The sequence below is a fragment of the Phyllostomus hastatus genome, unplaced genomic scaffold (assembly GCF_019186645.2).
Source record: "Phyllostomus hastatus isolate PE091 unplaced genomic scaffold, TTU_PhHast_1.1 phas_scaffold_555, whole genome shotgun sequence".
In the NCBI taxonomy this organism is placed as follows: Eukaryota; Metazoa; Chordata; class Mammalia; order Chiroptera; family Phyllostomidae; genus Phyllostomus; species Phyllostomus hastatus.
The window spans coordinates 13,356,929-13,381,978 of NW_025334036.1; the positions used below are offsets into that span (position 1 = coordinate 13,356,929).

Genomic DNA, 25,050 nt, shown 5'->3' on the forward strand with positions numbered 1-25,050 from the left:
AAACCTTCCTAACGCAGGGGAGGAAGACAAGGGTTTGAAACCAGAGAGAAGGTGATGGTTCAGCACAGAAAATGGGCAAGGAGCTGGGTTTTATTAGAGGAACAGCAGAAGCAAACAGCACACAAGTCAAGAAATTAGAATTAAACACAAAACAATAATTAAAAACAAAACAAAACTGAGGCCCTGGCTGGTGTGGCTCAGTGGATTGAGCACAGGCCTGTGAACCAAAGGGTCACCAGTTCGATTCCCAGTCAGGGGACATGCCTGGGTTGCAGACCAGGTCCCAGTAGTGGGTGTGCAAGAGGCAACCACACATTGATGTTCCCCTCTTTTCCCCTCTCTTTAAATATAAATAAATACATTTTTAAAAATTGGGGTAAAATATGCTTAACACAATTTTTTTGCATTTTGAAAAAGATTTTATTTATTTCTAGAGAGAGAGGAAGGGAGGGAGAAAGAGAGGGAGAGAAATATTAATGTGTGGTTGCCTCTCATGCACCCCCCTAGTGGGGACCCAGCCCGCAACCCAGGCGTGTGCCCTGACTAGCAATCGAACTTGCAACTCTTTGGTTCACAGCCTGGCACTCAATCCACTGAGCCGCACCAGCCAAAGCCCATTTTTTCCATTTTTAATTGGCACTGAGTACGTTCACACTGCTGTGCAACTATCATTACCATCTGTACCCATACATTTTCCATCATCCCTGATAGACACTCAGTACCCACTGAACAGTAATTCTCCCCTTCTCCCCCCAGGAGTGGGTAACTTCTGGTCTACTTTCTCTCTCTGTGAATTTACTTATTTTTAGGTCCCTCATAGAAGTGAAGTCACGTAACATTTGTACTTTTGTGCCTGGCCTGTCTCACTCACCATGTTTTGAAAGTTCACCATTCTTGTATCATGTATCAGCATTTCATACCTTTTTCTGACTGAGTAATACTCTAGTGTATGGACATACCATGTTTTGTTTATCCATTCATGTGTTGATGGACAATTTGGCTGCTTCCACCTTTTGCCTGTTGTGAAGAATGCTGCTGTGAATACAAGCATTGGTATTGCTTTTGTTTCTTCAGGTATATATCCAGGAGTGGAACTGCTGGATCATATGACAATTGTGGTTGACATTGTGAGACAAAGACATCCTGCTTTCCATACCGCTGAGTGATCTTACACAACCACCAGCAATGCACAAGCGTTCCCATCACCACAGAACTTTGCCAACACTTGTTGTTCTCCACCTTTTGTGTAATAACCATCCGAACAGGTGTGGGGTGCCACCTCACTGAGTTTTGATTTGCATTCCCTTTATGGGTAATTGCATTGAGCATCTTTTCACCTGCTCATTGGCCATTCGAACATCTTCTTTGGAGAAATATGTCTGTTGAAGTCCTTTGTCTGGGTTGAAATGGCCATTTTTGTTTCTGTTGTTGCTGGTTCCTAGTTCTTTATGTAATCCAGATATTAACTACCCCTATCAAGTATATGATTTCCAAAGTTTCTCCCATTCCATGGGTTGCCTTTTCACTCTGTTGTATTCTTTGACACACAGATGTTTTTAATTTCGATGTGGTTCAATTTACCTCTTTTTCCTTTTGTTGGTGGTGATTTTCATGTCATATCCAAGGAATCATCGCCAAAGCCAATGTCATTAAGCTCTCCCCCTATACCTTATATCTTTATCAGGTAAATGTGTAAAATGCTTTTACACATTTACATTTTTTACCTACTTTGAGCTCACTGTGTTTATGTATGGTATAAGGTAAGCATCCAACTTCATTCTTTTACATGTGGATATCCAGTTTTTCTGGTACTATGTATTGAAAAGATTGTCCTTTATTCATTGAATCATTTTGGTCCCCTGTTGAAAATCATGTGGCCATATATGCAAGAGTTTATTTTGGGGATTCTCTATCCTATCCCATTGACCTGTGTGCCTGTTCTTATTTCCGCATCACACTGTTTTGATTACTATGGCTTTGCAGTAAGTTTTAACATCAGAAAATGTGAGACCAACTGGTTTTCTTTTTCAAGATTGTTCTGGATGTCTAGGGTCCCATACAATCCCACATAAATTGCAGAGTGGGGTTTTTTGTTTGACAAAAAACGTTAGTGGGATTTTCAGGGGGATGGCACTGGATGTGCAGACCACCGTGGGGAGTACTGTCATCTTAACAACGTGGAGTCTTGCAATCAGTGAGCACAAGATTTCTTCCCATTTACGCATCTCTTCTTAAACTTCTTTCAGCAAGATTTTAGAGTTTCCAGCCTACAAGTCTTTTGCCTCCATCATTAAGTCTATTCCTCAGTATTTCACCCTTTCAGATCATATTGTAAATAAAATTACTTCCTGAATTTCCTTTTGGGATTTGTAATTGTTAATATACAGAAGTGTACCTGATTTTTATATGTTGATTTTGAAATCTGCAATTTTGATGATTTTTTTTGATCTATCAAGTTTTTCTTTGGGGGTGGGTGTTGCATAGAATCTTCGGGTTTCCCTCGTAAGATCATATCATCTGCACGCAGACAATTTTACTCCTTCCCTTTTTGTTAGGACAGAGATGGCGTGAGCAGGTGTCCCTGACTTGTATCTTAGGGAAAATGATTTCCATTTTTCACAAACGAGTATGATTTTGATTGTGAGATTTTCATATACAGCGCTCATCACATGAGCAAGTTCCCTTCTATTCTAGGTCTTCGCACACTTTTATCCTAAGGGTGTTGAATTTCGTCAAATCCTATCTCTGCATCAACTGACAGGATGGTGTCTTTTTTCCCCTTTCACTTTGTTAAGCTCATTTTCCTATGTTTGAATCATCCCCATGTTCTAGGAATAAATCCCACTTGGTCATGGTACATGCTGCTGGCTTCAGCTCGCTGGGATTTTGTTGAGAATTTCTATATTAATACCGATAAGGGATATTAGTCTGTGGTTTTCTTTTCTTGGAGTGTCTTTGTCTGACTTTGGGATCAGGGTAATGCTATCTGCAGACTGAGGAAGGAAGCATCCTTTTCTCTTCAATTTTTTTTTGGAAGAGTTTCATTTTGCACTAACCAGGGTTAATTCTTCTTTACATGTTTAGTAGAATTCACCAGTGAAGCCTCTTGATTCAGGAATTTTAGGGTGGGAGGTTTTTGATTACTGATTTGACCACCACACTAGTTAGTGGTCTATTCAGACTTTCTGTATCTTTAGGATTCATTTTGGTAGGTTGTGTGCTTCTAGGGATTTCTCCAGTTCATCTAGGTTATCCCATTTTCTGGTATAACATTTTCCACAGTATTCTCATATACATATTTTTATAAATATTTTTATTTCTGTCCATTGGTAGTAATGTTCCTCTTTTCACTTCTGATTTTAGTTATTTAGGTTTTTTCCCTCGTTTTTTTTGGTCAATCGAACTAAAGTTTTGTCCATTTAGTAAATCTTTCAGAGAACCAAATTTTGGTTTCATTGGTTTTTCTAAATAATTTTAGGCACTTTCTATTTTATTTATCTCTACTCTATTATTTTATTCCTTCTGCTAGCTTTTGGTTTAATTTACTCTTTATTTTTTTAGTGCCTTAAAATGTAAAGTGAATATTTCTTTTTAATGTATGTGGCAACAAGCATAAATTTCCCTCTCAGAACTGAATCCCAGCATCTCATAATTTTTGTGGTTATTGTAGAACTATTTCTCCTCTCAATTCTGTGAAAGTTTGCTTTATGTATTTTGGAGTTCTGATGTGTGGTGCATATATTTCTGTAACTGTCATGTCTTCTTGTTGAATTGACTTATCAATACATATGGTGTTCTTGCCCTGGCTGGTGTAGCTCAGTGGATTGAGCGTGGGCCTGTGAACCAAAGGATCATGGTTCAATTCCTAGTCAGGGCACATGCTTCGGTTGCAGGCCAGTTCCCAGCAGGGAACGCATGAGAGACAACCATACATTGATATTTCTCTCCCTCTTTCCTTCCCTTCCCCTCTAAAGATAAGTAAATAAAATCTTAAAAAAATATGTATATATGGTGTTCTTGATTCTTGTAAAAACAAGAAAGTCTATTTGATTTAAAGTCTATTTCTTTTTTCCCCCTTTTTTCCTTTTTTTAAATTTTATTTTAATCATTGTTCAAGTACAGTTTTCTCCCTTTTACTCCCAATCCAGCCCCCCCAACCCTCCCCACTAAAGTCTATTTCATCTCATATTAATAGAGCCACTTCAGCTCTCTTCTGATTACTGTCTGTATGGAATACATTTTTCCACCCTTTCCCATTGAATTTGTGTCCTTAATTATAAAGTAAATCTCTTGTAGGTAGCAGACAGATGGATCTTCTTTTATTTGTATCCATTCTGCCAGTCTTATATAGGAGTTTAATTCATTTACATTTAATGTAATTATAGTGAAAGAAAGACCTGCTTCTGACATTTTGTTACTTCTTTTGTTTTTGTTTTTATTTATGTGTGTCCTACAGCTTTTCGTTCCTTCATTTCTCCCATCTTTATCTTCTTTTTTATGTAGTTGATGTTTTTGTAGTAACCTGTTTTGATTTCCTTTTCATTTCCTTTGTGTATTTCCATTTTGGTGACCGTAGAGATTATGTGTAACATGCTAAAATTATAATAATCTAATTTGAATGGATATCAGCTTTACTTTAAGAATACGTAAAATCTCTACATCTCTACTTAATTTGCTTTGCACACACATTATTGATGTTAAATTGCCTTTTGTACATTGCCTACCTATTAACCTAGATTTATAGTTGCTCTTATGCACTTGTCTTTTAAATCATGTAGACCATAAAAAAGGGGGAGTTACACACACACACACACACACACACACACACTCACAGAATAATGGTGGTTCTGCTTACTTTTACTGGAGATCTTTATATCTTCATACACCTTCAAGTGACTCTCGGACACTCTTTCATTTCAACCTAATAGACTTCCTTTATCTATTCTTGAGGGACAGGTCTAGTTGAAATAAAGTCCCTCGGATCTTGTTAATCTGAGAAGTGACTAATTACTCCTCATTTTTGAAGGTAGTTTTGCCAGACAGAGAATTCTCTCAACAGTTTTTGTCCTCCATTCTACTGCCTCTGACCTCCAAGCTTTCTGATGAAAAAGTGGCTGCTGATCTTGGTGGAGGCTCCCTTATAAGTGATCAGTTGCTTCCCTCTTGATGATTTCAAAATTCTCTCTGCATCTGTAGCTTTTGTAGTTTGATGGTATGTGTCTTAGTGTGGGTCTCTTTTGTTTTATCCCTCTTGGAGTTCATGGAGCTTCGTGGATTTGTAGATTCATGTTTTACATAACTTCGAGAAGTTTTCCATGATTATTTCTTCAAATACTCTCTCTGCCCCTCTCTGATGCTCCTCCCTTAGGACTCCCATTATACATATTTTGGCACACTTGGTTTCCCAGGTGTCTCTTTGGCTCCATTTGATTTTCTTCGATCTTTATTCTTTCTTTTCCTCAGACTTGATCATTTTAAATTGGCCTACACTTAAATTTGTTGATTTTTTTCTCCTACCTGCTTATAAACCCCTCTAGTAATTCTTCAATTGTATTTTCAGTTTCAAAATTTGTTTGGCTCTTTTTTATAATTTCTATCTCTTTGCTTATTTTATTTTGTTATTGACATACTTCCAAATTTCTTCTGGTTCTTTGTCCAGGTTTTGCCTCAGCTCTTGGAGCATAGATAAGGCATACCTAGGTTGTGGGTTCAATCCCCAGTCAGGGCGCACATGGGAGGCAACCAATGGATGTTTCTCTCTCTCTCTCCTCCCCTTCCTCTCTCTCTAAAATCAATAAAAGATATATATCCTCCGGTGAGGATAAAAAAAATTATCAATATTTTGACACACTCATGTACTATTGGTCCAAAAATTCAAATTACTTCAAGTTCAAATTCCTCTTGATAGCTCTGTGTGTGTGTGTGTGTTTTAAGATTTTTAAAATTTATTTATTTTTAGAGAGGGAAGGGAGGGAGAAAGAGAGAGAGAAACATTGATGTGCGGTTGCTGGGGGCCATGGCCTGCAACCCAGGTATGTGCCCTAACTGGGAATCAAACCTGCGATACTTTGGTTTGCAGCCTGCGCTCAATCCACTGAGCTATGCCAGCCAGGGCAACTCTGTGCATTCTTTGAGTCAAAAGACAGAGATCCCTGGCTGAGCTGATTTTGAAGGGAAGCAGCTGGGAGAGCAGCTGCTGAGCATGTGTGGCGTGTGGTGGCCTGGTGTTTAGAAATTGTCTCCTGACAGCTTGTGCAGGTCCACAGAGATCTGAAGGCTTGCTTCAAAAATATGAGGTTCTAAATAAATGGAAGGAGTATATTGAGATGACATTTGAATGAAAATAGCAACTTATTTAGGATTCCGTCTACTGATTTCAGAGACTTCTTGAGATGTATAATGGATGCAAATTGACGAGAGAAAATTTTTTTTAGGTTATTGTATGAAGTCTGTTATTGAAAATTTCCCATAGCTTATTATTTTATGACGATCTAATGTTTATCTATAAATGTGCAGACAGAATATTAGGTGAAGATATGGTTTTATTATATATATATATATTTTTTTATTCTTGCATGCTTTAATGTGTCAAATCTTCAACACTTTCCAACGGTGTTTGAAGATTTAACACAGTTCTGTCATTCATGCTATGCCATTCTGTCTGCTATGATGGAAATGTTTATGGACCCCAAATTCATTAAGTGGAAATCCTAGTCCCCCCAAAAGTGGGGGTATGAGGAGGTGGGGACTTAGGTCCCGAGGGCCGGAGCCCTCAGAAATGGTGTTAGTGTCCTTGTCATAGCATCCCCACAGGCTCCCTGTCCCTTCCACTGTGGGAGCCCAGTGAGCAGGTGCCTGCCATGAACTGGGAGGCTGGTCCTCACCTGACATTGAACCTGCCGGCTCCCTGACCTTGAATGTTCTCCTTCCAGAACCTTGAGAATAAACACCTGGGGTTTATAATCCACTCCATCTGTGCATTTTGTTACAGCAGCCAAAATGGGCTAAGACACTAGTCTAACAGGGTTAAAGCTCTCTGATTTTAAGAGAAACATACTAACGTATTCTGCCTCTGGTAAGAAAATAAGGAACACCAACATCAACCTGGAGAGATCCCAAATAGAAAGTTTTGTTCAAAAGCCAAGTGAGCCTAGCCTAAGTTTTTACTGGTATTTGCTTCCTTACACACACACAGGTGTGCGCACACACTCCTGCTATCCAGTGTTTTGGGGGCGGAGGCAGGTGAACGAAGGACTCAATTTCCAGCTCATTTTATGCTCATGTGGTTTCTGAAGCATCTTTTGTACAACTGATGTCTTGTCAGAACCTCCATCTCTCATTTTTGGGCAAAAATGCACAATGTTGCAAAGGTCTCTGGGAAACATCGATCTAGCTTCTCTTCACAGTGCCGCCTGGGCTTGGTCGACACATGCCACTTCTATTCTCACAGTTCCAAACATTCCTCGCACTGCGAAAATGTTGGCTCTTGGTCTGTGTATTGCAGTTTTGAGAAAACTCCTAACACTTTGTACTCAAGGGGACGCTCAGTAATTCCCTTTGCTCATCCTGAAGCACTGAGAGAGGTGTGGATTTAAATAAACACAGTCACGCCTCGGTCCTCGTTGGCTTCAGACCCTGCACTTGCTGCATTTCGACAAGAAAGATAATGTTTCACCTCGTCGGTTTCGGCAGGTGACCCCAGTTCCGGGGTGGACTAACAACGAATATTGAGGTACCACTGTATTTACTAGAATTTCACTTAGATCCTGTGGAGTCCTAGCTAAAGGGCTAAGGACTCACAACATTTTGAGACAAATCTTGAATCTCTGCGCCAGCCCTTGAAGACCTCAAGAACCCTTTCAGGCCAGGAGATCAAGAAAGACACACACACACACACACACACACACACACACAATGACTCTAGAACAGAACACAACACAAACCAGCTCAGAGTCAAGGCAAGAAACAGCAGCGTTTTAAGGGCACCGTTTAGCAAAGGGCGACGATATTCCCAGCAATGAACCCACCCTGCCCAATGAGAGCATCCTGGGAATGCCTAGCCGTTTCCATGGTAACCGGGGGCCGCCAGGATCTCCCCGGGGTTCCAGTGATTTCATCAGGAGACCTGGTGAGAGAGGACTCTCACCCGAGAGCCTTGAGGTTCGTCACTCCCATAAATACTGGCGGCCTCGCCTTATAGAACTTCACGGAGACCCTACATCAGCATAACGAAACTTTCTTTTTTCCAACTCTGCACACGGCTTTGAGAAAATGTTAGTGAAAGCTTTTGCACTGTCAGGATAATATTAATTACAGGCCGTTGCAGCTATAATATGGGAAATCCACCCTGAGGGAATCAGGGTTCTCAGATATTGTGACCCAATTAGATCAAATAAGCCCAGGCAGGCTGTCCTCTCGCTTGTGACTATTAATAGCAGCAGAAAGGCCCCAAATCCTGTAAGATTTCTTTCCTGGCAAAGCTCAGAGCGTTTCGTGGATGTCTGCTAATGAAGCCAAGGATGTGGCCTCACCCACTATGACCGCTGCAAGGGAGAAGTTCAAGGCCAGTGCACCACACAGCCCCCAGAGGCGGACAGACCTGAGCCCGTACAACACCGTCCCGTCGGGGTGAAGCCGGATCATGCGGTTCTTCACCGTCACTCCGTGCACGAACGACTTTTTGTCATTTAGGAAATAGGTGTCCGGCACCCACAGCTGGTCGGCCACGCGGTTGTCCAGCGTGAGGTTGAGAGGGATCCCAGAGTAGGCGAGCCTTTTATCTCTCCAGTACTGTTGGAAATACATGGTCAAGGTGTAATCCTGGACAGGGGGAAAGAAAAGAAATTAGTTTCAGCGTTCAGCCAAATCAGCATTTCATAAAAACCACACAGGGCCCTGGCCGGTGGGGCTCCATGGGTTGGGCGTCATCCCGTCAACTGAAAGGTGGTGGGTTTGAGTCCTGCTCAGGGCACATGCCTGGGCTGCGGTTCAGTCCCAGATGGGGTGCCTGCCAGAAGCACCCAATCAATGTTTCTCTCCTCTTCTATTTCCCTCCCTTCCTCTCTCTCTAAAATCAGTGAATGTATTTAAAACACACACACACACACACACACACACACACACACACACACACAGAAAAAAAGCCCCCCTCCCCTTAAAAGACATTTTAACATCAGGTTGTTGGCAGAGAACTTGACTTGTTTCCCCCAGCAAGGGATCCCTAGGTCCCCATCTCCTGCCACCAGGACACAGGAGCTCGACCTCCCGACTGTCTCTCTCCTGTGCAAGTTCCTTTCCTCCCCTGCCCTCCGCGGGGGCGGCAAATACCAGACCCCCCCGCAACATGCACTGCAGACACGTGACCTGAACCCCTCGTCCATCACATCTGATTCTTCCAGACAGCCAAGGACACTTTCCTGTCACACTCTGGGCCATGGCACCAAAGTGAGACGTGACATGTCCCTTTGGGGCATGTCCCAAAGGGGGAGCCTGAAGCTGAATCTGGGTGTGGGATGGGGACATGGGTCTCTCTCAGCCCTGAAAGGCTTGCAACGACCTCAGTAAATATCTGAGCAGGGGACCCAACTTTAATTTTCTGTTTTTTTTCAAAGTAGCTAGTGCAATAAGAAAGTGGGAAAAAAGACAGGGGCTGAGCATGGACATTCTATTTTTAAAGTTTTACCCCTTTGGGAAATGACTATGTGTAAGTCTAGAATAATCAAGTCTGAAAATCTGGTAATATTCATGGGGTATCCTGAACCCCATGGTGGAGAGACGCAAACTGAAAATTCAGCAGTGAGAGGCTAAAAACTTCTTTTTGTTTTTTAAGCTTCCAAATGTTTTTTTCTTTAAATCATTTTGACTTCTGAGAGAGAGAGGAAAGGAGAGGGAGGGAAAGAAACATCAATTTGTTCTACCCATCCATCCACGCACTGATTGGTTGATCCTTATATGTGCCTTGACCGGGGATCGAACCCACAACCTTGGTGCGTCCGGATGATGCCCCAACCCACAGAGCTACCTGGCCAGGGCTTCTAAATGTTTTTTATGAACCAAGTATAACATTAATATTTAAACCAGGTGAAGTAGCACAAATTATTTATAATTACATTGGTGGAAAATGTTATTTAATTCCAGTACTACTTAACCACATTGATGCAAACATGTTCTCAAAATGTTACCTTACAGAACTATTTGTGCCTGTACAAATAACACCCCTTTTCATTACCAGACCTTTTATTACAAAACCATAAGCATGTCATTCTGTAACATAACAACATCATCACACTCAAGCCCCCCATAGGACATTTTAGGTGAGATGTTCGAATTAAAACCATAGATTATGACACTCATGTTATGACCCCACCAGCCACGCTCAAGCAGGCATTCTTCTGCCGGACCCCGTAGAATGAAACTATGCATACATTTACGTTTGACTCAGTAATCCCACTCTTTAAGAAAGTTACCCTGAAGACACACCCACCACGATCTGACGGTACAGAAACGCCCCCAACAGATGGAATGACCAAGCTGTCGCACACCCGCGCCATGGAGCACTACGCGGCTGTGACGCAGGAGTACGATCTTTGTGATCTCATTGCGGCTGCTTCCCGGGATGTATTGTTAAGTGAAAAAAGCCAAGTTCAAAAGCACGCACGCGTAGATACAGTTTCCTCTGTGTAAGAAAAGGGAAATAACAAAGTATACGTGTAACTGTGCGGCAGGTGCACACACTTGCCCACCGCGCCTGTCTGCAAACGCCCTCGCTCTGTGGGCGGCGAGAGGCCGGCGGGCGGGTCAGTGGGGGGAAGCCGTCTCCCCGACGCAGGCCTGCGGGCACCCCACCCACCATCCCCGCGCGGCCTCACAGCCAGCCCTGGGCGCTGGCCAGCCCCACGGTGCCCGTTCATTCCTGATCCCCGGAGTGTTGGGGGAGTGAGTGAAGCTGGTTGGAGAAAGGCCAGCACCGTAGGATTGCACTCACATGTGGAATCTAATGAGCAAGCTGAACTCACAGGCAAGAGAGAGACAGACCCACAGATGGAGAGATGACAGCTCTGGGGGAGGACTGGGGGCGGAGGGACCGAGCAAAAATTCGAAGAGGACTCATGGACACGGACAACAGTGTGGTGATTGTGGAGGGGGGAAGGGGGGTGGGTTGAGGTGGAGGAGGGTGTAGATGGGGTAAATGGTAAAAGAAAAACATGCAATACAAATGATCTATTAAAAAAAAAGAAAAAAGCGTGTGGGAACAGACATGTCGGACGTGACCAAGAGCACACCGGGGCGGCGGCGACGAAACCAGGACGTCCCCCACAACCGGAGACAAAACACGTTTGAAGCTGTAAGGCTCGTAAAAGTCAGAAAAGAGGGGGAAGCCAGAAAATGCAAGTCTTTAGACGGGTTCCAGTGGATGAGAAGACACAGGGGACTTTGCCCCACACGCTTACCTGAGCCCACATCACCTGTGCGTGCCCCTCCCCCTACCTCCAGGAGCAAAGGTTCCTGCAGAGCAGATTGGCCTTGCTGAGCTAGGTGCCAGGTGGGGGCACAGACGTTCACGTGACAACGCCGCTCTCTGCGGGAAACCCTGAGCCGTGCAGTGTCCTCCAAACTTTGGGAAGGAGAGGGAAAGGGGACAGAGCGGTGGGCAGGGCTGGGCCCCATAGTGGTGACCAGAAGGGAACAGACTTGAATGCCAGCTCCCGCCACGGAAGGTTTCTGAGTAGCGAGCGGCTCGGGCACCTGTACTAACCACGGCTTTTATTTCGTTCTGTTCCGTCTCAGCATCTGAGCACCGCCTTGGCTGACTCTGCAGGGACGGCCCGCCCTCCGTCCCAGGGTAGCTGCTTCCTGGACACTGTCAACCACTCGGTTGTGCTTTTCTCTTTTTTTCTAAGATTTTATTTATTTGTTTTTAGAGAGGTGAGGGAGAAAGAGAGAGAAAGAGAAACATCAATGTGCGGTTGCTGGGGGCCGTGGCCTGCAACCCAGGCATGTGCCCTGCCTGGGAATCGAACCTGTGATGCTTTGGTTTGCAGCCTGAGCTCAATCCACTGAGTTATGCCAGCCAGGCTCAGTTGTGCTTTTCAATTGCAAACTGACCCATCCCCAGCTCACTCGCCTCAACTGGTTTCTTTACTGGGTTCTCACACCCCAGGCTGGCCAGTCCCCCCATGTCCAGGCACCAGGCCACTAGGGACTGTCTAGGCCCCGGGGTCTGTGTTATTCAAACCAGCACATCCTGACCCTCCTTGCCCAGCCTTGCCAGCTCCTTCCCGAGGAAACCCGGGTGAAGGCCACTCTCTGCCTAGAGCCCAGCCCTGGTCCTTCCCCATCTGGCTCCCGCTGCTTTGGCGGGTCCCCTTCTCTTGGGATCTGCGGGCACCAAACTCTTTTCAATGGCACCCGTCTCCTGCTCTGTTGGCCTCGACCCACATGAGAGCAAAAACCCACATTGTAACCCCAAAGCCGTGGATGAGGAAGATCAGTTTGGCAATGGCAAGGAGTTCAGCAGTAAGACGGATGGATGGCGAGCAGAGGCCAGAGTGAAGGGGAGGAGGGGCTCCCTGGGGGTCATAAGGGAGGACAGGGGAGCCCTGACTGTTGTGGAACCCCAGGAAGGCAATCGATGCACTTTAACCCAAACATGCAAAGTTGTTAGGGTGGCAGAATGCTGGCCATAAAGCCGCGGTGGCCCTTGAAAGAGCATCAACGTGAGTACAACCCTCCAGACCACATTCCCGGTGAAAGAGAAGAGTTTCATCAGCTCCTTCGGTTGGTTTCAGGAGTCCTGAAGTCTCCTCTCTTCTCCCATCCCCCTTCCCACTGGTGTGCACATGGGTGGCCAGGGGAACGGAGGGACCCCCTCGCTCTGCCCCGGAAACCCCGTTGTCTCTCACAGTCTGAAATCCCGGTGGGGTCTTGTTTCTGCACTGTGCAGTGGTGCTCACCTTTGTCCGCATCACCTGTCTGATCTTGGGGGTTTGCTGAGCTGACCTGAGTAGGTTTGAGGGGGGGCTGCTTAGGAAACAGAGGGAGAGAGCAGGCAGCATTTCAGTGGCACCTGCTGCCTCAGCTGTGCCTCCTACGGCAATGGCATCAGTGCGTCAGCGGGGACACCAGCCAGCACCCCACTTCTTTCTTCTGCAGAGGCTGGTGGGGGGAGGGAAGGTGATCCAGCCCCCTCTGTCCTCCCGGGCACCTGGGAGACAGCGAATGGATGATTTAAGTCTTTGGGGAGCCCTGCTGCTGACTCTGGGGATGTGTGGTGGTGTGCGTGAGTGCCGTGCCCAATGTCCACCGCCCCAAAGTGACCACTGCCACGTGCAATGATGGCCACCACACACAGGGACCACCACCACGGGCAGCCGCCACCGCAGCAGTTCACAGGTTCTATGCCCCAGCACCAGCTCGCCCTCAGGCTGGCATCATCTCATTTAACTACAAGGAGCAACCGCTAGGATTATCAACTCGATTCTCGCTCAATGAAGAAAAAGTAGTTCAGAGAGCTCCAGTGGCTCCCCTTCTCCCTCCCACGCCCCATTAAATACAAGAAACTGGGGAGAACGGGACTCAAACCCAGCACTGCCTCCCGCTAGAACATCGTTGGTGCTCCCGGGATCCGGAGCTGAGCGGTTCTACAGAACAGAACAAAATGCACTGGGCTGGGGCGGTTTGCAAAGATGGCTGGAGAATGGACACTGAGGTCATATACGGTGACGTCATTTCTGATCGGGAGCAGTGAGAACCCTGAAACCCCCAACACCTCCACCATTAAAAGGACTTTTTGTGGCCTCCATGCAGACAGATACCTCGTCAAAGTGTTTGCTTCAGGGCACCCTGGGCCAGGCACTGGTTTTCACTCTGGAGGATGAGGCCTGGACCGAAGGGCGTGGCCTGGGCCAAAGGGCGTGGCCTGGGCCAAAGGGCCAGCCAGCAGGAGACGCGTTTGCTTGGGGCAGTCTGCCAGAGTCCTCAGAAGAGGCAGAGACCTTGCCACTCCGATGGCCCAGGGGTTCACAGAGACCTTGGTGGCGGTGGGCTAGGGGCAGGGGACCCCGGACGCTGTGGGACGTGAGATGGGGGTGGGGAAGGAAGCTTTCGTTTTTCAGTCCCAAGGCTCCAGGTGGACAGCTGATGTCTGGTTGGAAATGCATGGGTGTGGAAATCGGCAGGGAGATAGGACGTGGCTGCCGAAGCCAGACCCTCTTAGGGAACCTTCCAGACCGCCTCCCTGTGCCACTGCAGCTCCTGCTGGGGGCCAGTGGCCGGGTAGGTGGCGGCAGACACCAAAAGGAGCCAGACAGTGGATGTTGGTTGCAGAATCAGCCCCGCTCCACCCATCACCCCTTGATCCCTCTGTTGGGGGCCCTGAGCCCACCCACAGCAGAGGTGGAGAAGAGGGGGATCCACAGGACCCCCGTGAGCCTTCTCCCTTCTTCCTGGGGTGCAGCTGTGGAAGACCCCGGAGGGAAGGACAGGAAACAGCCGAGGTCCTGAACTGGCATTTCTCAAATGCAAGGATTTCGGGGGCTCTGAGGGGCACGGGATGGGGACCGGGCAGTGCCAGGAAGTCACTCATTGGGAAGCAGTGGCGTCTGCAGCACGCGGGCCTTTGCAGGGCCCGACAGGGCTCTCACTTCCGCTTCGTCTGCTCTGCTGGCCTGACCCACCGGGGTACAAGGAGAATCTTTAGGGACACTGGCTAGAGCCTCTGCAGAATGAAAGAGTTGTGGCTGCCTTTGCCTCCTTTGCAGCGGAGACCGAAGCTCCTGGAGACATTCAGGAGGGGTGGGGCATGGGAGGGGCGGGGCTTGGGGAGGGGCGGGGCTTGGGCAGGGCAGGGTGTGGGGCGGGAGTCTGGGAAGAGAGGGGCTCCCCGGAGGAGCAGGACACTGGGGACCAGGAAGCCTCTCTCCATGCTGCGGTAAGCTCATGGGACTTCAACCCAGGAGGGCGGGCTCAGTCAGATGAGCACACAGTAGGAAGACTGAGCACACAGTGGGAATTGCCAGGCTGTCTCCCATCACTGACTTTTGGCCATGGCACAAGCAGCCATATCTGTTCATCACACAGAGCATGTTGGTGAAAGAAGGCGGGACCAGAGATTGTCGCCTACAGAGTAGCAGCTCCAGTGGGGCTTTGGTGACGGGCCTGCATGCAGGGACACAGAGTTGTGTGTGCTGTGGGGGCCCCGCAGGCTGAGGGGAGGGCACCGCAGTCCTCACACCACCTGCTTTCTTCTGGCCGGGCTGGGGACCTCGGCGGGCACAGTGCCCTCGGCTTATCACTTGCCGTGACCTGATTTCAGAAGACAGCATGTTGGATGAGGGTTGAGTTCTGCCGGCCGGGCAGTGTGTATAAACTGTCCCTCCCACAAATTAATTAATTGAGCTGGGTGTGTGTATGAATCCTGACTCACACCCCTGGTGTAAGCAGGCGTCTCAGCAGCCCTGGGCAGCCCTAAGGGAGGGCACTGATTCCCTGACCCCAGGCCCCTCAGCTGCTAGCACCCCCTTACCACCTCTGCTGCTCATGTGCCCAGCGTTCCCCTCCCCTCAATGCTGGCTGGTTCTTGGGTCACCTCAGCCCCCTGTCCAGTGGTGGAGACTTAGAGCTGTTCTGCCTCGGGGCACATGCTGCCTGAGGTGCGGGTGCGTGGGCGTGGGGGTGGGGGGACCCAGGACACCGGTGAGACCCTCCAGGTCTGTGGTCCACCCAGTTCATCTGCGGGTGACACAGCCGTCCATACAAGGAAAACCTCCAGCTCCTCTGGTTGATACTGGGACGCATTCCCGCCACCCTGGAACATGGGGCTCAGTGGGCAGAGGTCAGGCAGAACACCCAGGCGTGTCCTCACCCAGAATCCTCCAGTCCACCGAGAACTGGAACCCTCAGGGGTGTGATGTATAAAGCAAGTCATTTAGTTGTAATGGGTTTGAACTGTGGTAGCTTGTCAAAATTAGATAAGATAAAATGTCTTAAATCTCTCTCTCTCTTCCTCCCTCCCTCTGTTATAAAAGGCTTACGATGAACTTAGGATCCGCATAAATGAATACTGAAGTGAGAATTGTATTCAGATCAGAGTTTCTGTTAAGAAGAGTTGAACAAACAAAATCATTCAATTAAAGGACCATGGATTGCTCCGGGCTTCTTTTTAGGGATCATAAAGCCCTTTGATGAAATCATGCCCCCCACTCTGTGTGTGTGTGTGTGTGCGTGTGTGTGTGTGTGAGAAATCAGTCAGCATGAGTCAGCCGAGGTGCTTGCCTCTGCACGCTTCACGTCGCCTTTACAAAGGGAGAGCACCTGTGAGCGGGTGGACTTTCACAAGCTTGTCAGGCAATGGGTTTAGAATTTGCACCATGTTTTCTGTTGGAAAAAAAAGATGACACAGGGTTGCCAGGTTTTACCCCAGGCTCCAACATTCCATTTCATGTGAAAGTCAGAAGCCCGAGTGTTCCCGTAGGTAGTTAACTAGTTATTCACGAAGGAGCAAAGGGAATTAGACGTCGAGTTGAATACACGGGGGAGCGGGAGTCTGTTCGCGTCACCAGGAAGCTGCGGCCTCACGTTCCAGGGGTCCCAGTGTGGCCCCACCAAGGGGATTCACGATCCTCCTTGCCCCTCCCATACCTGACTGTTGGGGGTGCAGGGGGCGGTGTGGGACCAAAGAGGCCTGTGGGTCTAACTAGGGGGTGGACCCATCAAAAAGACCACAGAAACTTGGGAAATGGACTGGTTATTTTGAAAAAGCACCCAGTCCTTCCCAAATCCGAGCTAATATGGGAAACAAAGACACCCTCTGTCTGTCTGTCTGTCTGTCTGTCTGACGTGTGTCTGTCTGTCTCACTCACTTAGTGATACACACTGGCCTGTTGGTTCGTGTTCCCTCTCCCCTGGGAGCCCACGACCGTGCAGGTCCAGCAGCCACCAGGGCCGGTGGCCAGCGGCGCAGGCTCTGGAGGACTGAGCTTTATTTACCAGGAAGCAAAAACTCTGGACACTGGATTTTGCTCCGGCCTTGGTAAAGACACGGTTGGATTTTTTCCACAGTGGGACGGAGGGAGATGGGACATTGGGAACCCAGGGGACTGTGTCTATTTCCATCTTGCCACACCACCATCTCCCGTGTGTGGGTCTTGGCATGCTCTCCTCGAAGTCCTGTGGGAGAGCCTAATTTCCATCGGCAACAAGAGGTTCTGGGTAAGACACCAGCCCAGCCCAAGGGTCCCCGGGTTGGATAGCCAGAGAGAGGCCACGTGGCCAGGAAAAGGTTGCTGGGAACCACAGTGCCAGGAGAAACCCCAGTCGCTGGGGCTGGGGGCAGGCACCCTCCAATAGAGCCATTCACCAGCCAAGCATAAAATCTGCGTAGTCCTGAATATATACAAACAGCAGCAGTAACAACACGTAACCAATTAACCAAAGGAGCCCTCAGCCCCTCTTCAGGTGTATCATTCAGGCAGCTCAAATACATCTCAGTAGGAGAGAGACGACCAAGTTTCCTCCTGCTTGTGCGAATCTCCTGGCATTTAGCTCATTAAAGTGATGAGAATACATCTCTGAAAGGGAGAATATTGCTCATTATTCTGCAATTAAGTAATTGACTAGATTTCTGCAACCCAGGAAATGAAGGAAAAGATTCCTCACCCCGAGAAAGAACGGCAGCCTCCAAACCAAATTGAAATATTGCACCCGCAGCTGGGGAAGTCGAGGGACACCTGGGTTGGCACCTGCTTCAGCAAGTTTTGATGACCCAGAGCCTCCCAGGTACGTTGTTCTCAGGTCAGGGAAGTTGGGAAATTGTTCTGAGCAGCTTACGTAAGCCCCGAGTGCTGGAGGCTTGCTCCGCAGGCATTTCTGCAGCACTGATTAGGCTGGGGGGATCTCGGCACTTCTACGAACGCAATATATGCAGAAAAGTCTAGCCCATTGCTTTGAATGGCTTCATGCATCCATCTCTCCCACAACAGACTCGGAGGTATCTGGCTCTCCATTTGTTGAACCCACGTGGCGAGTGGGAAAACATGAGCATCACTTAGAGAATCCTTCTTCCCTCCCTCTTGTTTTATGCATCCCTTTGGTATTTACCGTAGGGCAAGATGGCCGCTGGGTGCTAGGAACCCAGAGATAGGAGACACGTCATTTGTACCTTTGAGCAGCTCATGTTCTGGTGGGGTACACATACAATAACCACCCCCCCCAAATTAAAGGGATTGAGAGAAGGCATTTTGGCTTTTTCACCCAGCCCCCCAACCACCTCCCCTCTGGCAACCGTCGGTCTGTTCTCTGTGTCTATGAGTCTGTTTCTGCTTTGTTTGTTCATTTATTCAATTCTTTTTTTAAAGGATTTTATTTATTTATTTTTAGAGAGGGAAGGGAGAGAGAAAGAGGGAGAGGGGGAGAGAGAGAGAGAGAGAGAAACATCAATGATCGGTTGCTGGGGGCCATGGCCTGCAACCTAGGCATGTGCTCCGACTGGGAATCAAACCTGCGATGCCTGGTTCTCAGCCCATGCTCAATCCACTGAGCTACACCAGCCAGGGCTATTCGATTCTTTTGATTCCACATATAAGTGAGACCCAATGGTATTTGTCTCTGTCTGGCTTATTTAGCTTAGCATTATATCCTCTGGGTGCATCCATGCTGTCACAAATGGTAAGATTTTCTTTTTCACAGCTGAGTCACATTCTATGGTATACACGCACTATACCTCCATTATCCCCTTGTCTATTAATGGGCACTTGGGTTGTCATCTTGGCTATTGTACGATAAGTAATGCTGCAGCGAACATAAGGGTGCGTACTGCAACTGAAAAATAAAAGTAAAAGAGAGGCACTTGGGAATCAACCGTGTCCAAATCCCCAGGCGGCCTCCCGGTGGCTGGGCGTAGGTGGACAGGCCATTGTTCTGTCCTCAGCCCATTTACTCTGTCTGGGAAGACTGCCTGCCACATGTTTGGAAGTCCTTAGTGACAAGGAAAAACTCTGAGGTGTTCTAAATGAAATTACAGCTGGGGAAAGGGAGAGACAGAGGCAAGAGTCATTGACCAGGTCATGGCTGTGGGCCCGCTGACAATAGCCTGCTCACCTTCCTGAATGGATGTTCAAGCTTTGCATCAGCTTCCAGGCGGCTATGTGAGAAGTAGAGGAGACCCTGGCTGGGTAGCTCAGTTGGTTAGAGCATTGTCCCCACACACCAAGGTTGTGGGTTCAATTCCCGGTCAGGCACATACAAGAATCAACCAATGAATGAAGGTATAAATTAGCGGAACAACAAATCAATCAATCAATCTCTGTCTCCCTTTCTTTCTCTCTCTCCCCCCACCTACTCCTCTGCCTCTTTGTCTCTCAAATCAATCAATAAAAACATGAAAGACTACCGTATCCTGCCTTTGTATGAACTTTCAAGCCTGTGGCCCATTACCCGACCATCAAAGCTGGACGTATTTCTTCCTTTTGGACAGTGCACCCATCGCAGGACTGCCCCCCGAAGCCGTCACCCTTTCCTGCCCCCTTCATCCGCAGCCAAAGTCAATCCTTTCAAAACAACCGACATCTTTCTTCCCCAAAGTATCATGTATCCAAAAGCCTGTCCACCCCAGGGCGGTGGACATATGCCTTTTGTGTCCGGCCCTGCTGCCGACTCAGGCCACGCGCTCAGGACTGGGTCCTTTGCCTGCTTGCACGCAGCTAAATAAGCCCTTTCTTTCAGAAAAGCTTTTGGCTGTGAACGTTTTTGTTTGACATTAGCACGGTGGAGGGGTCAGCATGGGGGGGGGCTCAAGAAGTGTACGATAATGCAGAAGGGGTTCCTATTTCAGGGACACCTGCCTACGAAGACGAGGCAGGTGTGGGAGGAATCTGGGGTGCGAAATGGGAGAAAGGTCACTGAGGTTCTCCGGTCTTGGAACCCCCATACCACTCAGAGTTCAAGTCAGTATTTGTATCCACCCACCCAAATACGACATGTATCCAGAAGGTGCCCAGTTACCTCTGCTTGAAACCTGCAAGGTTCACGGTCCTAGTTACAAGCCCTCTGGTCCTTTAGAGCCCCCCGACAAAAGGGCTTGGTGACGGTGGGTGGCGGACACACAGCACCACACAATCATGCATCATAGACACGTACACACAAAACCTACGCGATCCTATGAACCAATGTCCGCTCCAATGAATTTAATTAAAAATTATATTTCTATTTGCATGCTTAAAAAGACAGCACAGACATTTCTCTGGAGCCTGATAAGTTAGAAAAGCAAAATAACTGAACTGACCTATATTTGAAGGACCTAAAAACTGCAGTGGTGGAAGAAATGGAGAATTTCCCCTAAGCTGAGGAGAACCCAGAGGATGTAGAAAGATGCTGCGGGCTAAGTAAGCCCTCGGGCGGGGGCTGGTGTACAGGGATGGAGGAACAGGATGCTTCAGAGACTCCAGGTGGGTTTGCCCGCCCTGTGCCCTACCTGAGAACGTTACCTAATCGCTGGGAGTCTCTGCAGCCTCTTCAGCAAAAGTGAAATGACTAAGGCTCGTTTTGCAAATGCGTTCTAGAAAATCACTGAGCTAACAATGCACATCACAGTGTTCGGCTCATGCTGGGCATCTGGGAAATTCTGTGCTCTCTTCCCTTGCCCAGAGCGGGGCCATCACGCCTGGAAGAAGCCGATTTTTTAGCTCCAGATGAGAAGGAGCCTGTTTATCAGGCAGACCTCAGAGTGGGGGGAGGGGGGGCTCACACCAGGTACACTCCAGACTACAAAGAAAGATGGGGCCCTTGCCCTGGCCGGGTGGCTCAGTTGGTTGGAGAATCACCCCAGTGCACCAAAAGGTTGCGGGTTCAATTCCCAATCAGGGCACATGCCTAAGTGGAGGGTTTGATCCCCAGTTAGGGGAAGCAGCTGATCTATGTTTCTCTCTCAGATCAATGTTTCTCTCTCTCCCTCTCTCTCCCCCTTCCTCCCTCTCCAAAATCAATAAACATATTTTTAAGAAAATAAAAAGAGTATGTTCTCTATTATCCCGCGACACTGGTAGAAAAGACTCAGCCTGGCACTTCAGTGCGGAACTCCCGACACCACTTGAAGCAGGTCAGCTTGCTCCAAGCAGTGTATCGGGTCACTAGATCTTTCATAAAACATTGTTTTCTGCTTGGAAACATTTTGAAATTGCACACGTTTGTAAAACGGCTACAGCAGGAACAAAGATGAAACCCAACCCCCAACAACCTGCCGGGCCTGCGTGGCTGTGGCTCATCTGGCCTCCAGGGGGCGGTAGGGTTCGCTTCCCGGCCGCTCCTTTCATTGAAAAACTTGGAAAACTCCAGTTCGGAGTCAGGTGACCCCGGTGTGTAAAGAACGTCCGCACTTGGGGTCCTCCCTGCAGTAGGATCCCCTCGAACTGTACTTTGGGGGTCCTGGTCTATCCGTTTTAAGAGCAGGTTCTTGATTCTCCCAAACTGGGCAGCGAGGGGCCACGACGCCCTCCTTTCCCAACCCCCACTCCAGCCCGGGTCTTCGCTCCTCGGGCAGAGTCCCTGGTCCAACGTCCTTTCCTACGATTCCCGATTCCCACGGATGCATCCACCCGCTTTCCAACTTTGCACGCAATCCAAGCTTTCTGTCTAAAACTACCGTATTTCCCTGAGTATAATGCGCACCCACGTTTTGTGTGCATTTATACACAGGATTCTAAAACCCATCGCATGTAATCATTATACCCATGTATAATGAGCATCCTTATTTTTCCCTCAGAAATTTGGGCAAAAAAAAAGTGCACATGATATGTGCAAAATACGGTAACTCATTCTCTTCCCACTCAGTTCTGAACCACCAAACAGAGGCTGGTACCAAGCTCCTCCTTTTCGTTCATCTGAAATCCTGCGCGCATGTCATCACTGGGTTCTGTGGTTCCTATTTCCCAAGCACCTTCCACAGGTAGAGCTGGATCATGAGTCAGCAGCAGGGTGAGCATTTAGAGAAGAGCCCCTGGACTCCCAAACTGCACCCTGAGAAGGACACCTCCCCACCTAGAGCAGGGGAAGTCCAGCACCAGACGTCAGGTACGGCATGCGTTAAATGGAAGAACATACACATTCCAACTATCTAAACACACTGGGCAAGGGACGTTTGGGATGTGCTTGTAAACCGGAGACTCATAGCATATTCTGCTTTTTATTTTATTTTTTAATTTTAAATCCTCACCCGAGGATATGTTTATTGATTTTAGACAGAGAGGAAGGAAGAGAGAAAGAGAAATATTCATCGGTTGCCTCCCCTACATGTAGCAACCAGAGATTAAACCTGCAACCTAGGTATATGCCCTGACTGGGAATCGAACCTGTAACCTTTCGGTGTATGGGACAATGCTCCAACCAACTGAGTCACACCAGCCAGGACTTCTTTATTTTAAATGCGTGTTTATCTGAATAGTACTCCTTCGAGACACCAGACTGTTCAGGAACTTTGTATATTGACATATTCCAACACCGTCATTGGCCCATAGGGTTACAAAGGGGACAAAATGACTCCCAAATACATCATCCATCCAAAGATGTGCTCCAAGAACTGTGAGAAACGGCTGTGTTGCTTGTGCAAGTCACCTTCAGTGCGTCTGGATTGGAAACACAGTCAAACAGCCTGGAGAACGTGACATCTGAGACCTGTGAGTGATGTGCCACGTTCTGTGTGGTGTCGACCAGGCCTCTGTGCCCTTCCCTGGCTTGAGCACAATGCTTACAGATGACCATGAGGTTAAGGACTCCACATCCTGGCCCTGGCTGGCGTGGCTCAGTGGGTTGGGTGTTGTCCCGCAAAGCCAAAGGTCTTGGGTTCAGTTCCCCATCAGGGCACATGCCTGGGTTACCGGTTTGGTCCCTGGTCAGGACAAAAGGCAACCAATCAATGTTTCCCTCTCACATCGATGTTTCTCTCTCTCCCTTCTCCTCTCTCTAAAAAGAAACAAATCAGATACTTTAAAAACTATAACTCTACATCCTTAAATAGTGATGCTCAATTCTTGGGTTACATGGTGTGCAGAGCCTGAGTTATTAGATTTGCTGAACTGAGTATCACTTTAAATTATTTCTCTCTGAATTCCTTCAAGAGAGCAGACAAGGCAAAAAGAAACAAAGGGCATTTATTTATCATAAAATAAAGGGCTACTATTTCTGTTTCAAACCGAGAGCCCCTCCTATACACTTACACAGTGAGAATCCCCAAGGCCTTTGATTTTATACGTGTGCTTCTGTATGGGGATTAAACGATGGATTTCCTCTTCTCAAAGGCACGTCACGTGGACTACTGCTGCCACCGGGTTGAAAGTACTTTCCGTTTCCAAGAAGATGTGCTATTTTTAGATAGCGGGGCCATTCACTTCAGAGATCACGTCTATTTCTGGCTTCTACCCAGAAATGGTTCGGTTGTAGCTATTATACAAATCACAATAGTGGCAATGCTCCACATCATAGAACTGAAAAAGATGGGCTTAATGTTGTTGTTTTTTTTTTTTTTTCCTGAACTGTTATTAATTTCAGCAGCTGCATTTGGGGCGGGGGGACAGCTTGGCATGGAAGGACACGAAGATACCTTGTATTCTGGGATGTCGTAATCAAAGCCTAGGTTCCCAGAAAGGGGCCAGGATGCAGGGGTCATGCACTCAATCGAGGGTAGTGCCCGAGGAGAGAGAAACACAGTGCTCGCCTTCCGGGAGCACGGGAGCTACAGTGCACTCCTGCTTTTGAATGAAGGACCCTTTACGTTCACTTGGCACTGAACGTACCCATGAATGATGTGGCTGGTCTTAGTTGTGTGCAGGAAACGGTCCTTTGTCTCTGACCCGTGAGACTCGTGTCTTCTTCCAGCACCCACAAAACTGGGGGTAAAATCCCCGACCTGTCACTGCTCTTTTTTTCTTTTTTTTTTAAAATATTTTATTTATTTATCTTTAGAGAGGGGATGGGAGGGATAAGGAGAGAGAGAGAAACATCAGTGTGTGGTTGCCTCTCATGTGACCCCCTCTGGGGACCTGGCCCGCAATCCAGGCATGTGCCCTGACTGGGAATCGAACCTGTGACCCTTTGGTTCACAGCCCGAGCTCAATCCACTGAGCTATGCCAGCCAGGGCTGCTGTTTTTTTCCTTAATATTTATTTATTTATTTATTTTCAGAGAGGGGGGAAAGAGTGGAAGAAAGACAGGAAGAGGGACATGGATATGAGAGAGATACATGGATCAGCTGCCTCTTGTATGTGCCCTGACTAGAGACTGAACCACAACCCCAGCATGTGCCCTGAGGGGGAATTGACCCAGCGACCTTTTGCTTTGGGAGCAATGCCCAACCCACTGAGCCCCACGGATCGAGGGTTCTTTACACCCTCTCTTGTTTTTCCTCTTACCCACCGGCCTATCTTCTTTGCTGCTCCCTCGACTCTTCCTGTTCTCCCTCATGCTAGAGCACCCCAGGGCTCCTCATTCTGTGCCAGATCTGCCCACTCACTCAGCCAGATCTCCATCCATTTTCTTCTCTACCTATACTCATTTCCTCCACGACCTCTTCTAGCTTTGTGGCTGGACATTCCACCTCTCAGGGGTGCAAAACCTTCTGGTATCTCTGGGCCACTCTGGAAGAAGAAGAATTGTCTTGGGCCACCCATTAAACGCACAAACACTAATGAAAACAAACAAACAAAAATCCTATAATGTTTTAAGTTGGGCTGCATTCATAGCCATCCTGGGCCATATGTGGCCTGAAGCCCAAGCAAGGGTTAGACATCCCTGATCTATCTATATGCTTAGAGTTCTCAAATGGTATCTCCAACCCAGTTTTTAAATCAAACTCCAGCATCAGCTCAACCTGCTCAAATGAAACTGCTTACCCTCAAAACACATCCACTCGTCATCTTCCTGATTCTCTGGATGGCCTTCCCTCCTTAATTGCTCAAGCAAGAATCTCCCATGACCTTGCACGCACCTCTTCTCCCACATCCTACGTCCCCCCAGATGACATCTGCTGACTCTGTGCTAACAAGAGACGGGCACTCAGCCGCTTGT

General features: G+C 47.8%; 1 protein-coding gene across 3 annotated transcripts in view; it reads right to left on the reverse strand.

Annotated features, from left to right (window-relative positions):
- The window catches only part of GABRB3 (gamma-aminobutyric acid type A receptor subunit beta3), a 249,630-nt gene that overhangs the window by 31,612 nt on the left and 192,968 nt on the right, over nt 1–25,050 (reverse strand). For all 3 annotated transcript variants that reach the window (XM_045825016.1, XM_045825018.1, XM_045825017.1), the window contains one exon: nt 8,600–8,820. In XM_045825016.1, coding sequence (XP_045680972.1) covers nt 8,600–8,820 — 221 coding nt within the window. The remainder of the gene's footprint in view (nt 1–8,599; nt 8,821–25,050) is intronic.